The sequence below is a fragment of the Pseudophryne corroboree genome, chromosome 1 (assembly GCF_028390025.1).
Source record: "Pseudophryne corroboree isolate aPseCor3 chromosome 1, aPseCor3.hap2, whole genome shotgun sequence".
NCBI classification, from domain to species: Eukaryota; Metazoa; Chordata; class Amphibia; order Anura; family Myobatrachidae; genus Pseudophryne; species Pseudophryne corroboree.
In genome coordinates this window covers 726,244,276-726,261,014 of record NC_086444.1, presented here as the reverse complement: position 1 = coordinate 726,261,014, position 16,739 = coordinate 726,244,276, and the positions used below count along the sequence as shown (strand labels likewise).

General features: G+C 44.5%; 1 protein-coding gene across 1 annotated transcript in view; it reads right to left on the bottom strand.

Moving 5' to 3' along the window:
* LOC135046821 (phospholipid-transporting ATPase IK-like) overlaps positions 1-16,739 on the bottom strand; it is a 1,701,102-nt gene that overhangs the window by 1,590,712 nt on the left and 93,651 nt on the right. Inside the window, exon 2 of the mRNA XM_063955407.1 lies at positions 2,788-2,840. Coding sequence (XP_063811477.1) covers positions 2,788-2,830 — 43 coding nt within the window. The 5' untranslated portion in view covers positions 2,831-2,840. The remainder of the gene's footprint in view (positions 1-2,787; positions 2,841-16,739) is intronic.

The window sequence follows — 16,739 nt, the reverse complement described above, 5'->3', positions numbered from 1 at the left end:
TGTGTGTGTGTGTGTGTGTGTGTGTGTGGAGATAACAGCCTATGTTTGCCTAAAAAAACTTATCTAGGGGTCAGAAAAAATCTGCTAAGTATATGTGTCAAGGATAAGAAATAGTTATTAAAAATTGCTTAACTAAATAAGAGTAGTAAAGTCAGGTATCACCCAATGCGTTTCGTCCGGTCAGACTTCATCAAGTCTTCATTTATTTATTTATATGCATACTTATGTGCTCCTGCAAACCAAATACAGGTGTCAATAGGTGACAGCATCACTTGTACACTGCTAGGTGTACTACTAGAGGCGGGATGCAGCAAGCATCGCATTTTGTTTGCGATGCATCTCGCCACTCTCTTGCAGTAAGAACTGTCCTTTGTGATGATAAAACTTCAGGGTTTAGGAGCCGGAATCCTATCTGTGCATGTGTCAAGTGACCCACACGCAACATGGGTTGCGGGGAAGAGCTGTGCAATAGAAGCCCAAAGGCAGAAGATGGCGTTGCCCACCGCATCCAAGCTTCAGGCCTTGTTGCATATGTAGTACGCATTCAAACCTCCGGAAACTGGATTCTCAGAGGTTTGCCCGCATTTTTAAAATTTGCTGCATCTCGCTCTAGGTGTTAGCACTTGCATTATCCAAATTGCCACAAACTGTGTTGTAGCTGATTGTTTTAATAAATGCTGTTGTAATGTCAATTCAGTAGTATTCTTATTTGCTTTTACAAATATACATATTTTACACTTTACCTAAGTGTATTAATCATACTTGTTATGATTTGTTTGTGACCAGTGACAGTGCTCACATTATTCTGTTAATTTTAGATAGTTTGGTTTGTATGAGAGACAAAGTTTCTCAATGTGGTCAACAGAAGATTCACATGGTAATAGGTATTTGTACACTTACGCACCATTTATAGCTATTTCCAAAAAACACACTCTCACTGAAGTTTATCTACATGAGATTGCCCAATACAGCCCAGTTATGCGCTTTCAGCCATAATGGAGATGTGCTTGCAACGCATACAACTCTTTTCTTGTACTTGCATTAACTTGGTTCATGTCCGTTTTTCCATTGTTGTACACAGGTAGAAAACCCAGGGCCACTTGCATGCATTTGCCCCCAGGGTAAAAGTTGCCAGCCAGCCCCTGGCCATGTCCATAGTAGATTATCTATAAAATCATTCTCTTACCATTACCTTAAAGATACAACACTTATTGAAGAGAAAACAAAGAGAAAACGAAGTGTGGAACATCTTAGATCCTTTGGAAGGGAATACATACGATTTACCGATGGCCGAGATGCCGGCTGTCATGATCCCAACAGCGGAATCTCGGCCACCAGTATGCCGGCAGCAGTGCGAGCGCAAGAAAGCCCCTTGCGTACTCGCTGCACTCACCATGCTGTGGGCAAGGTGGCTCGCTGTGCTCACCACAGGTTATATTCTCCCTTTATGGGTGTCGTGGACACCCACAGAGGGAGGAAAGCCTGTGGCACTGGTATTCCGGCAGCAGCATTTCACCGCCTGTCAGGGTATTCGGCATTGGCATTGTGACCGCCGGGATCCTTACAGGCGGTTTCGAGATCGCTTCCCTTTGGAAGAACTGGTTAAGTACATATACCAAAAGAAAGAAGACGCCAGTTGGATTCAAAATTAGTAAAGTGCATCGTACTTGGATATTGAATACACAGTGCTACTGTACAATTAATGTAAGAATACAATTGATGAATAATAAATGACAATTTAATATGCAAAATTAAATAAAACAATAAAAATGAGCGATTCATAGCTGATTGATTAAAAAAAAAAATCTGCGCTTGATGGACAACTCTTTGGGCATGTATAATTCCTTTAATTCCTAAAGGAATTAATGAAGCGATCACCGGCTGCGAATAGTTGCAGCCTGGCACGCCATGCAGCATGCCAAATTGCAGTGAGATGAGCATGGCTACATCTGTAGGAATTTAATTCATATGAGAGTTCAGTGTTTAAAGCTCATAGCCTATTATGGGCTGCAGTCCAGCTATAAGGCAATTACTGTCTCTGTGGTCAATTAAATGGAATCCAATACATTGTAATAGCAATATACTACTTCCTGCAGTGCAATATTGCCCAAAATTGCTTTGATACAGACATGTAACCAACAGAAGATGGGATACCTGTAGGAATTGTTTGCATCAACTTTCAAGGCTTAATTACTTCAGTGTTGCAGAACACCTGTAAGTTGTTAAACCTTATGCTCGGCATACAGGCTACGATTATCTGACCGATCCACCCTGATTGGCTAGATAATTGCAGCGTGTATGAAGGCGACCGATCTGGTAATATCGATCAGTCGGAAATGCCAGTTCATCCAGTGTGACCCTCTGATTTGATGCTTTGAAACTATTATGTCGGCCACATCAGGCAGTGTATGCCCTACCTATTTTATTGGGAAATGGGAAATCACTACTTTGACCCACAACATGTGCCCCAGTTTACTTTTCTGTCTGGAAGAGAGTGACAAAGGGTCTATGTACTATGTGCCTTGGAGAGAGATAACGTGCCAGGCAATAAGCTTCTAACTGCCATGTGACAGGCTGTGTTTGAAAAATGACAGAAGTTGGTTGGTTGGCACTTTATCTTAGTCCACTTTGCCACTCTCTAGGCTTAGTACATAGACCATTAGTTACACATAACTCTTTAAATGGAACAGATATTCAGTGCCATCATAACACCATACGAACAGGACTACCATAAGAAACACTTATTTCACTTCATTACATAAAAAAGCATGTCTCATAAAAACATACCAACATCATTCCCAGCATCAGGGGATCTGATAGTAGCGTCCATTGTCCTCTGTCTGAAATGGCACAAATTTAATACAAATAATAAATATTAAGATCAGCCAACAATATTCACACTGTACTTTGTCATATTATGGAACATTATTTATGTCTTTATATTCTAAGTATTCTGTGAGAGCTGTGAATGCGCAGGAACTTTAGCAAGTGGTGAGCTAAGAGAATTCCTGAAAATGTTTGGCATTGGGGTCTAAGGTGGCCTCTCGAAGTATCGTATGCTTTTCATTTACATGAAGAGACAACATACTAGATACTGATGGAATAATGAAGTATGGCAAGTGCCATGTTTTCCTGCAAACAGAAATCATGGTTTGGATTATCTTCCACATGGTTTTCTTGTGAAATGTAGTGTGTGACTGCTGCCATTAGCAAGTACAAGTAAATAAAAAGGCTGCCACAATATTCACATGAAATCTAGTGAGTGAGAGTATACGCAAACTCTTCTCTGTGCCAGACCTCATATAACTCCTGAGCAGTCCAGGTGGACCTTGAATTCTGGCCACACATGCCAACCTCCTTCCAACATACAGCAGCTGCCCAGTTTAAGAGTGCACATACATAATAACTAGAAACACACAAAATGAAAACTTTTTGATAGTATAGCTTGAAAAGGGATCAGTACTAAATGCCGCCGGCCGGAATCCCGGCGGGCGAAATACCGACGCCGGAATCCCGACCACACAATCCCGACAGGGGTGGCGAGCGGAACGCAGCCCCTTGCGGGCTCGCTTCGCTCGCCACACTGCGGGCACGGTGCCTCACTACGCTCGGCACACTATTATATTCTCCCTCTATGGGTGTCGTGGACACCCACGGAAGGAGAATATGTCGGGATTGTGGCGGTCGGGATTGTGGCGGTCGGGATTCCGGCCACGGTATTTCGACCGCCGGGATTCCGGCCGGCGGCATCTTGACCGCATCCCCTTGAAAAGTATGAAAATCAAACTGTAAAAATATCCACTTGTGATGAATTGTTTATATCTAACATTTAGGTAATGTATTTTTGTATTCATTAATGGAAATCTGATGTCTATAAACCAACAACAACTACTCTTGTAACATAACAACGTGTGGGTGCAATAGGGTTGTTGTGAGTTGCTTAATGATATTAAAGATGTTACAATACACATGTTAAATCTTCTGATTCCTAAGAAATCTCAAATAATTAATTAACATAGACCATCACAGGGTACACAATAGTTAATGTTCACAACTATATAAAGCCCACAATCACAGTAATCACAGTGCCAAGGGCATAGCTACCATAGGTGCAGGCAGTGCAGCTGCTATAGGGCACAGAGCTGATAGGGGCCCGCCTTCCCTGTCACAGTTACACGTGTTACATACATTTTTCACCATTAGTAGATACATAAGGGCCCTTACATCTTTTGCCTTGGGGCTTACAATATATCTAGTTATGCTCCTGGTCCTGATCACTGTAATGTGGTATAACCTGAACTGGAGGGTATTATACAGTAATGTGGCATACTATGAACTGGGGACACTATGGGCAGGGCCAAAACTAGGATTTACGCCACCTGGCGCAAGGTAGTCATTTTCGCTCCCCCCCCCAAAAAAAAAAAAAAAAAAACCTTGTCAGATCTAAATAATCAGATTATCAGAATTTAAAAAAAAATTGAATACTATTGGACAATATTCCCGTATGTGCCTCAAATGCCCTATGCGTCACATGCCCCGCCAGCATGTTCAACTACATGCTCTTCTGTGTGTTCCCATACATTGCACTATATAATAACACTTCATCACTGCACTACATTCCCCTATACACTGCACTACATCACTATACTACATCCCCTAAATCCGGCATAGTAGAGATCCCAGGAATTGGAGCTAACCCGCACAGCATCGGCGCCAGCTGTGGGCGGACAGGTTGGTCAGAGACATTGCCCCGGCAGCTGTCTGCTGTCTCAGTGGAGCAGCACAGCACTGCCGGTAAAAAAACAAAACAAAAAATCCTGCTCCTCTGTAACTCCTTGGCTCCCCCTCAAATTCTGCACCCGGGGCACATGCCCCCTTAGGCCCCCCCTAGTTACGGCCCTGCTATGGGATCTATTTATTAACATTATTTTTACTAATTAACACACCTTTTACACATTATTTTAGTATCACCTGAATGTATTAAAGGGAATTTGGAACAGTTTTCATGAAAAACTGCCCCAAACCCTTTAATTCACTTTTTTTTTTAGTAACCCACATCGCATTCCCCATACTTATAATGGGAAATGTGATGTGGCCAAATTTACTATAAAAAAATGTGAAAAAATAATGCGGTGTGCCCTGTGATAATCTCGCCAGCTCAGGCTGGCAAGTTCACAGGGCAGCACTACGATAATGTGGTATTTGCCCAGCTTTCTCTGCCCCTTGCAGAGAAAGCTGAGCGTGGACCTGGCAGACTGATCAGCTATGTGTGTCCGATGGACAAACAAGCTGAACACAGTGTAAAAATAAAAAAGTTAAAAAAACAAATAAACCATACTCACCTGTCCAGGGAGCCGTTGTCCGCTGATCCGGTGGGCGCTGTCGGGCGCCGGGTCCCCCATATGCTGCACTGTGACCCTGGTGCAGTAAAGTGACCCTGCAATACAGCAGTGCTCTTTAGAGCACCGGCGGTCACAGCGCAGGAAAAGGACCCGGCGCCCGGCAGCATCCTGAAGCGGCGCGGACCGGCTCCCTGGACAGGTGAGTATATTATCCTGCTTGGGGGGTCATGGCGCACGGGGGTAGTCGCGATGGGGGGGCCACCAGGCGGAAGCAGCAATGTTGGCGGGGGCAGCGCATGCACAGCAGGACATCGGGGTATTTTTTATGAAAAATACCCTGATGATGCTGTGAAGAGGCATTGCAGGGACAGATCTTAACCGCAAGCTCTGTTCCTGCATGCTATAATTGATACATCCCTGCGAAGTGATAGCAAAGGAAAGCAAAGTGAATCCCAAAAAATTATTTAAATACATTAATAGCAAGAGATTAAAGAAGGAGAGTATAGGCCCTTTAAAAGACAAGTTGGGAGTCTTAAGCAAAAATGATAATGACATAGCGGACACACTAAATGAGTTTCAACAGTATTTACTAGAGAGGACCCAATTCAGGGACTGACACACAATCTCAATAATGATAGGTACTTATTTAAGCGAGGAAGTAGTCTGTGACCGATTAAAAAATTTAAAGATTAATAAATCACCAGGGCCGATGGTATTCACCCAAGGGTTCTAATGGAGCTTCACTCTGAACTGGCAAAACCGCTATTTTTGATCTTTAAGGATTCAGTTATATCAGGTATGGTTCCCAAAAACTGGCGTATTGCGGAAGTAGTGCCTATATTCAAAAAGGGAAGTAAAGCTGAACCAGGTAATTATAGACCAGTTAGTCTTACATCTATAGTGGGGAAAGTATTGGAAGGTATTCTAAGAGATAGTATTCAGAAGTTCCTTGAAGTCAATAAGGTCATTAAAAGGAATCAACATGGGTTTATGAAGGACAGATCCTGTCAAACCAACTTACTTGGCTTTTATGAAACAGTAAGCGCAAACCTAGATCAGGGTAAAGACGTGGATGTAATCTTTTTAGACTTTGCCAAAGAGTTCGATACTGTACCACACATGAGACTTATCTACAAGCTACAAGAATCAGGGCTAGGAAGCACAGTATGCACTTGGGTCAAAAACTGGTTAGATAATAGGGAGCAGCGCATTGTGGTTAATGGATCTTTTTCAACTTGGACTGAAGTGCTAAGTGGTGTGCCGCAAGGCTCAGTATTAGGACCGCTATTGTTCAATATTTTCATTAACGACCTAACAGAAGGTCTAGAGAGCATGGTGTCAATTTTTGCAGATGATACCAAATTGTGTAAGGCTATAAATACAGAGGAGGATGCCGAGTCTCTTCAGAATGACTTAGTTAAATTAGAAGCATGGGCAGCCATATGGAGAATGCGCTTCAACACAGACAAGTGTAAGGTAATGCACTGTGGTAACAAGAACAAAAATTACACCTACCTACTAAATGGGGTAAAATTAGGGGATCCTGTACTGGAAAAGGACTTAGGTGTCCTCATAGATAGCAAACTAAGCAGTAGTACCCAAAGTAGGACTGCAGCAAAGAAGGCTAATAAGATATTAGCATGCATAAAACGGGGTATTGATGCTAGGGACGAGAGTATTATACTCCCGTTATATAAATCACTAGTGAGGCCACACCTTGAATACTGTGTACAATTATGGGCACCGTACTACAAAAAGGATATCCTGGAGCTTGAAAAGGTTCAGAGTAGGGCAACCAAACTAATTAAGGGCATGGAGACGATGGAATACATGGAAAGGCTTGAAAGACTAGGCATGTTTACATTGGAAAAGCGGAGACTAAGAGGGGATATGATCAACATCTACAAATATATAAGGGGACAATACACAGAGCTTGCGCGGGACCTGTTTTTGGTTAGATCAACACAGAGGACTCGTGGACACTCGCTCAGGTTAGAGGAGAGGAGATTCCGCACAATATGGCGTAAAGGCTTTTTCACGGTAAGGACAAAACGTGTTTGGAATTCCCTGCCGGAGGGAGTTGTAATGGCGGAATCTGTCAACACCTTTAAGAATGGGTTAGATAAATTCCTAATGGATAAGGATATCCAGGGGTATGGTGCATAGTCATGCATTATAGTTACTATAAATAGGGATAAAATGCAACAGTTGACAGCAGCATCAGTCAGAAATTTTAGTCAAATCATCATGCATAGGAGACCACAAATAGGTTGAACTCGATGGACAATTGTCTTTTTTCAACCTCAGATACTATGTTACTGTGTTACTATGATGTAATCAATTACCGCAGTGCGAGTTTGGGGGATTTTATCACCTGTCATCCGCATCCTGTATGCGGATGGTGATAAATACGCCTCTAAATGTCTAAATGTGAATTGGGGTACTGTGTAATAGTTATGTGTACTGGAATAATGTGTACTGGCAGTCCTACAATGTGAGCTAATGTGAACTAGGGCACTACTATGGTTCATAAAATAAACTAGGGCACTACTATGTGGCATAATATTAACTAAGGCACTACTGTGTCTCAGAAAATTAACTAGGGCACTATTATGGGGCATAAGAACTGCTGCGTAGAGGTGCCTCTATAGAAGCATTGGGAAATTTCAAAATGTTGCTATGGGGCCCCCAAAGTTCTGGCTATGCCCCTGCACAGTGCAAATAAATATATATATATATATATATATATATATATATAAACGTAGGCGATGAAGCAATCAGCGGCACTCAGGGTCTTGGGTGATAATCAAGTATATTAAAATCACTACATGAATCCCAACGTTTCAGGACACGCAAGTCCCTTTGTCAAGATGAATGGCTATTCACCTTGACAAAGGGACTTGCGTGTCCCGAAACGTTGGGATTCATGTAGTGATTTTAATATACTTGATTATCACCCAAGACCCTGAGTGCCGCTGATTGCTTCATCGCCTTCGTTTTACCTACTGACAGTAGAGGGCACCAGGGCACACTGCTTCACCAACAGTGGGAGTGCCGGTCCATGTCAGAAATATATATATATATATATATATATATATATAAAATAGGATTTTGATAACCTACCAGTAAATCCTTTTCTCCTAGTCCATAGAGGATGCTGGGGACGACATCAAGATCATGGTGTATAGACGGGATCCGCAGGAGACATGGCCACTCTAAAGACTTTTCATTGGGTGTGAACTGGCTCCTCCCTCTTTGCCCCTCCTCCAGACCTCAGTTGTAGGAACTGTGGCCAGGGAGACTGACATTTCGAGGAAAGGAATTACTTAACTAGTGGTGAGATATCTACCAACTCACACCCTCAACCATGCCGCACACATGGCATTCAACATAACACACGCCAACAGGCATGGACTAACTGCAGCAACATGCTGAAACCAAGATAACACAACTTGTGTAACTGTAATAACTAAACTGCAGGTAAAGTACGCACTGGGACAGGCACCCAGCATCCTCTACGGACTAGGAGAAAAGGATTTACTGGTAGGTTATCAAAATCCTATTTTCTCATACGTCCTAGAGGATGCTGGGGATGACATCAAGACCATGGGGTCTATGCCAAAGCTCCAGTACGGGCGGGAGAGTGCGGATGACCATGCAGCACCGATTGACCAAATTTTAGGTCCTCATCGGCCAAGGTGTCAAACTTGTAGAACTTAGCAAATGTGTTTGACCCTGACCAAGTAGCTGCTCGGCAAAGTTGTAATGCTGAGACCCCCCGGGCAGCCGCCCAAGATGAGCCCACCTTCCTAGTGGAGTGGGCCTTTACCGACGTCGGTAACGGCAATCCAGCCGTAGTATGAGCTTGCTGAATCGTATTTCTAATGCAACGTGCAATAGTTTGCTTGGAAGCAGGACAGACAACCTTGTTGTGATCATACAGGACAAACAGAGCCTCTGTTTTCCGTATACGAGCTGTTCTAGCAACATAGATTTTCAAAGCTCTAACCACATCTAGAGACTTTGAATCAGTGAATGTGTCAGTAACTACTGGCACCATAATAGGTTGATTTATGTGAAAAGCAGAAACCACCTTTGGAAGAAAATGTTGGCGAGTCCGCAACTCTGCCCTATCTTCATGGAAAATCAGGTAAGGGCTCTTGTGAGACAAGGCCCCCAATTCAGACACCCGCCTTGCGGATGCCAATGCCAAAAGCATTACCACTTTCCAAGTGAGAAACTTCAACTCTATCTTTTGTAGAGGCTCAAACCAATCCGATTGAAGGAACTACAATACCACGTTAAGGTCCCATGGTGCCACTGGAGGCACGAATGGAGGCTGGATGTGTAGAACCCCTTTCACAAAGGTCTGAACCTCTGGAAGAGAGGACAATTGTTTTTGGAAGAACACTGACAAGGCCGGAGTTTTTACCTTGATTGATCCCAATCGTAGGCCCTTCTCCACACCATCCTGCAAAAAATGGAGAAAACGTCCTAAGTGAAACTCTTCCATAGGAGCTTTCTTGGATTCACACCAAGACACATATTTTCTCCAAATATGGTGGTAATGTTTTGACGTTACTCCCTTTCTGGCCTGAATAAGGGTGGGGATGACCTCCTTAGGAATACTCTTCCTGGCTAGGATACGTCGCTTAACAGCCATGCCGTCAAACGTAGCCATGGTAAGTCTTGGTACACACACGGCCCCTGCTGCAGCAGGTCCTCCTGAGGAGGAAGAGGCCGAGGATCTCCTATGTGTAACTGCTGAAGATCTGGGTATTAAATCCTTCTTGGCCAGTCTGGGGCAATGAAGATTGCTCGAACCCTTGTCTTTCTTATGATCCTGAGTACTTTTGGGATCAGCGGAAGTGGAGGGAAAACATACACTGACGGAAACACCCACTGGGTCACCAGTGCATCCACTGCTACTGCTTGAGGGTCTCTCGACTTGGAACAGTATCTCTGAAGCTTCTTGTTGAGACAAGATGCCATCATGTCTATTTGCGGAACTCCCCAAAGACTTGTCACCTCTGCGAAGACTTCTTGGTGGAGGCCCCACTCTCCTGGATGGAGATCGTGTCTGCTGAGGAAGTCTGCTTCCCAGTTGTCTACTCTTGGAATGAATATTGCCGACAGAGCTTGTAGATGTTTTTCTGCCCAGCTGAGGATTTTTGTCGTCTCTGCCATTGCCGCTCTGCTTTTCGTTCCACCCTGCCTGTTTATGTATGCGACTGCTGTTACATTGTCCGCCTGGATCTGCACGGGGCGGTCTTGAAGAAGATGTACCGCTTGTTGAAGGCCATTGTAAATGGCTCTTAGCTCCAGAACGTTGATGTGAAAGCAGGCTTCCTGTTGTGACCAACGTCCCTGGAAGTTTTTTACCTGAGAGACTGCTCCCCAGCCTCGGAGACTTGCATCCGTGGTTAGTAGGACCCAGTCCTGAATCCCGAACCTGCGTCCCTCTAGCAGGTGATAGCTGTGCAACCACCACAATAGCGAAATCCTGGTTTTTGACGATAGGATTATCTTTCTGTGCATGTGTAGGTGTGACCCTGACCACTTGTCCAACAGGTCCCACTAGAATACTCTGGCATGGAACCTGCCAAACTGTATGGCCTCGTAGGCCACCACCATCTTCCGCAACAACCGAATGCATTGGTGGATCGACACACTTGATGGTTTCAATATCTGTTTTACCATTTTCTGGATTTCCAGAGCCTTTTCCAGCGGAAGAAATACCCTCTGAACTTCTGTGTCCAGAATCATCCTGAGGAAAGACAACCTTGTCGTCGGTTCCAACTGTGACTTTGGGTAATTTATGATCCACCCATGTTGTCGGAGTATTGACAGGGAGAGGGATAGGTTTTGTAATAACTGCTCCCTGGATCTCGCCTTTATCAGGAGGTCGTCCAGATAAGGGATTATATTGACTCCTTTCTGACGAAGGAGGACCATCATCTCCGTCATCACCTTGGTGAATACCCTCGGCGCCGTGGAGAGACCGAAAGGTAACGTCTGGAATTGATAATGGCAATCCTGAACCGCAAATCTCAGATAAGCCTGGTGAGGAGGATAAATGGGAACATTCAGGTAAGCATCCTTTATGTCCACCGACACTAAGTAGTCCCCCTCCTCCAGACTGGCAATCACCACCCGAAGTGATTCCATCTTGAACTCGAACCTTTTCAGGAAGAAATTCAGATCTTTTAGATTTAGGATCGGTCTGACTGAGCCGTCCAGCTTCGGAACAACAAAGAGGCTTGAATATAAACCCCGCCCTTGTTGTGACAATGGTACCAGGACTATAACCTGGTCTTGACATCATTTTTGGATTGCCGCTGTTACTGCTTCTCTCTCTGGCGGAGAAGCTGGCAAGGTCGATTTGAAAAATCGGCATAGGGGAACGTCTTGAAACTCTAGTTTGTATCCCTGGGATACTAATTGCAACACCCAGTGATCCAGGCCAGACAGAATCCAATCCTGTGTTCCAGCATCATGCTGGGAATTTGGCAGAATTAGGGGTAGACCTGCTCTTGGGAACCTGGAGCCGGTGTGGGCTTCTTTCCCCTTCCCCTTCCTGCAAAGAAGGGGGAACCTCTCGCCTTTTTGTATTTATTGTGTCGAAAGTACTGCATTTGCGGGAGGTAGGTCTTTTTTGCCGGTGCAGGGGCAGTGGGCAAAAATGTTGACTTACCTGCGGTAGCCGCCGAGACTAACGCATCCAGGCCATCGCCAAATAAGGCCTCACCTTTATATGGGAGAGCCTCCATGTTTCTTTTGGAATCTGCATCCACGTTCCACTGGTGAATCCATAATGCCTGCCTAGCTGATACTGCCAAGGTAGCTGCTTGTGAGTTCAAGAGTCCAATATCCTTCATTGCTTCCAGCATGTAGGCGGCAGCGTCCTTGATATTCCCTAACTTAAGGAGTATCTAATCTTTATCAATCGTGTCAATTTCTGATGACACGCTTTCTGACCATTTTTCAATAGCGCGACTCACCCATGTGCAGGCATTAGTGGGCCTGAGCAGTATACCATTGGTAACATAAATGGATTTCAATGTCGTTTCCATTTTGCGGTCTGCGGCTCTTTAAGAGAAGCCGTGCCAGGAGCAGGGAGAATTACCTTCTTTGTCAACCTGGAAAGTGCACTGTCTAACACAGGGGCTGACTCCCATTTTTTCCTGTCTTCAACCGGGAAAGGATAAGCTATGTGAATCCATTTGGGAATACAAATTTTTTTGTCAGGATTCACCCACATCCCTTCAAACAGAGCATTTAGTTTGTGTGAAGGAGGGAATGTGACTTTGGATTTCTTTTCCTTACATAAATAAGCTTTCTCCTGAGGTACAGGAGTGCTTTCTGTAACCTGCAACACGTCCCTTATAGCCACAATCATATATTGTATACTTTTTGTCAATTTATGAGCTATCTCTCTGGATTCACTATTGTCGACACAAGAATAAGAATCTGTGTCGGTATCAGTGTTTACAACATTTGCAAATGGTCTCTTATGTGACCCAGAGGGGCCGCCCGCATAAGGAATAACAGCATCCTGAAAAATCACATCTTCCACAGATTTTCTCCAGCATGCAGCCTTAGATTCAGACTTATCTAATCTATGGTTAATACTGTCACGTAGCTCTTTCACCCATGCAGGCTCTTGGTGTGCCGGTAGCGCCACCACATTTACAACTCTGTGTCCCTAAAATGGCTTCCTCCGGGGAGGAACTCCCTGCCTCAGACATGCCTCACACGTGTACACCACACTCACAGACACACTGGGACTTATTTTGGGGACAGACCCACAGTAAAATCTGTCAGAGGGACACAGGATAGGAGCAGCCAGTTCACAAGCCCAGCACCAGTATTGCCTGTGAACACAGTCTGTCCACAGCTTAAAAGTGCTTTTAAATAGTAATATACACTATCAAATGCACCATGATCACTTTGTGCCCCCCCTTTATAGCACCCTGTACGTGTCAGAAGTGGAGGAGAGGACCAGCGTGTTCTCTGCAGCCTGAGGAGAGAGAGAAAATGGTGCTGAGTAGTGTGCTGGCTGCCTGAGGAAGAAGCTCCGCCCCTCAGTATCCATGACAATATACTGGTGGGGGTAGGGCTGTGCCAGCGGCATCTTATGCCCCTTTTAGCTAGTTTGAGGTATTTTTCTTGCTGCCCAGGGCGCAGTCCCCCCGCGCCCTGCAGTGCCTGTGTGTGTGGGCAGCAATGGCGCGCTGTGCTCCCGCCAGCCGTGCCGCACCTCAGCCGTCACTTACTTGATTGAAGATCATTCTACTCATACTCACCTGTCTTCTGACTTATGGCTCTACGAGGGGGGTGACGGCGTGCTGTGGGAGTGAGCATCTAGACACGGCTAGCGTTCAGTTTCCTTCAGGAGCTAATGGTGTCCTGTCAGCCAGAAACAGAGCCATGAAACTCTGAGGAAGTTGGTTCTGCTTCTGCCCCCTCAGTCCCACGAAGCAGGGAGTCTGATGCCAGCAGATCTCCCTGAAAATAAAAACCTAACATAAGTCTTTTCAGAGAAACTCAGTTGAGCTCCTCAGAGTGCATCCAGTCGACCTGAGCACATTTCTAAAACTGAGGTCTGGAGGAGGGGCGTAGAGGGAGGAGCCAGTTCACACCCAATGAAAAGTCTTTGGAGTGCACATGTCTCCTGCGGATCCCGTCTATACCCCATGGTCTTGATGTCATCCCCAGCATCCTCTAGGTCGTATGAGAAATAGAAAGGACATTTTCCTCAATGACAGAAGGGGATGGGGGTCATGTGCTTTGGTGCCCTCCCCCTGAATCTGCCTATGCATGCATAAGTTGTTGCCACATCACTACCACCACCACACACAAGAAGAAATGTGTGCAAGTGAGACAAATTCAAGTCTATGGGGGTAATTCCAAGTTGATCGCAGCAGGAATTTAGTTAGCAATTGGGCAAAACCATGTGCACTGCAGGGGAGGCAGATTTAAAATGTGCAGAGAGAGTTAGATTTGGGTGGGATGTGTTCAATCTGCAATCTAATTTGCAGTGTAAAAATAAAGCAGCCAGTATTTACCCTGCACAGAAATAAAAAAAAAAAACCACCCAAATCTAACTCTCTCTGCACATGTTATATCTGCCTCCCCTGCAGTGCACATGGTTTTGCCCAATTGCTAACTAAATTCCTGCTGCGATCAACTTGGAATTTCCCCCTATGTCTATACTGCTCCAGGTCACAGGGGCACTGTGCGAGTGGGCTCCTTATGCATCAGACATGTCCATGATATATTTGCACTTTTAAGATATCTGTTTTTATTTTTCAATGGTATTTCATTGCTAAAATAAATATTACTCAAATAAATCACTAGAAGATATTAAGACAGACAAGTGAACTAAAAAAAGTGGAAGAAAGAAATGTATCTTTATACAAATTGAATATTCATAATCAATAATATATACATAGCTAATAATTTTCTTATTGTTATTTTTATTATTAAAAAAATCACAGGAAAAAACAACAACACATTGAGACACCAAATAAAAATAAACACACTGGCAAAAACAGGAATAAGAACAATTGGCCCCCGACATTAAAAAAAAAAAAAACATAAATGAGTTGCCCCAGCTCCTGCAGAAGACTGATCTGTCAGTAGCACTACAGAGAAGAACTCCCAATGACAGTCCCTCCCTAATGTCACTTCATGCAGAGCACTGTGCACAGTGGCGGATCTTGCCACGGGCAAGCAGGACTTTTGCTCTGGGCGCCGCCTTCCGGAGGGCGCCGCACCATGGCAAGATCCGCCACTGTGCAGTGTGCCCCCCAGCAGTGCCCCTTCCCTCCCGCTGTGAGAAGGGAACCAGACGCTACGCTACGCGTCTGGTTTCCCTTTGTGGCGCTGGTCATCGCGCACCGCACAGCATTGTGGCACAGACGGTAGGGGTCATAATTGACCTCTAGTGCCTATGCTGTGCTATGGGAGAGACGTCATGACTGACGTCTCTCCCATAGATCTGAGGAGAAGAGCGGCGCCGGCGGAGGTCTGCAGGTCTGGAGTCAGGAGCGGGGTATAGTAAGTATACTTTTTTTTTATTATTTCCTTTCAGCAGCGCTACAAATGGGGGCGTGGCTGACCACGCCCCCATATTAAGCCATGCCCCTATCATTTGCCTGGGGCGCCACAAGGGCAAGAACCGGCCCTGACTGTGCAGGTAGGACAGTATGCGGCTTCGTAACCTATGTTGGTGCGCTGCCGTGTTGCTATAGGTCAAGTTAGGACTGGTGGTGTCATAGTTTTGATTATAAAAGTGTACTGCCCCGATACTAGTGAGGCAATCATTTATCACTTATGATTTGGGTTTTCCTTTAGCCTACCTTATATTTGGGATGAAGTTCGCTTTCTGACCCTGATACGGAGATGCCTTTTTTCTCTTTTGGACAACTATCTATAATTTAATGTACAGTACATGGGACTCTTCCTTTGAATAATTTGCTTCACACGTTGACTGGGTAAACAATAGTCATTCAGCATTAACAGCAGCTCAGAAGTTATCTCGTTATATTTTAGTAGATTGCATATGGTCAGACAATCAAACTGTGTAACTTTTGATATAAAAAAAAATTACAAAGTTACCAAGAGTTTGTTTAGCTAGAAGTAAACTTACAGGACAAATCAAGATTTAACAGACTCTGTAAATTTCCTTACCATGTCACTACCACTGAGTTTCTATAAATATCTTACCATACCTATCCTATACATATATTCATGCAATAGAGTATTTTGTCTACTATATTACCATTAACAATTATATTAATGTACTCTGTCATTAGATAACACAAATGTCCTGACAACAGTAGTTCACGTAACATTCAGTTACAATCTTATTAACACTATATTTATACTAGAGATGAGCGGGTTCGGTTCCTCGGGATCCGAACCCCCCCGAACTTCACCTATTTTACACGGTTCCGAGGCAGCCTCGGATCTTCCCGCCTTGCTCGGTTAACCAGAACGCGCCCGAACGCCATCATCCCGCTGTCGGATTCTCGCGAGATTCGTATTCTATATAACTAGCCGCGCGTCGCCGCCATTTTCACTCGTGAATTGGAGATTGAATGGAGAGGACGTGGCAGCGTTCTCTCCCTGAAAAACTCCGTAATCTGTGCTCAGTGTGCTGCAAATATCTGTGCTCAGTGTGCTGCAAATATCTGTGCTCAGTGTGCTGCAAATAATCTGTGCTCAGTGTGCTGAAAATATCTACGTTCTCTGCCTGAAAATGCTCCATATCTGTGCCCAGTGTGCTGCAAATATCTGATCAGTGTGCTGCATTGTGGGGACTGGGGACCACCAGTATATAATAATTATAGTAGTACAGTACAGTAGGCCATTGCAGTATCTTGCAGCTCT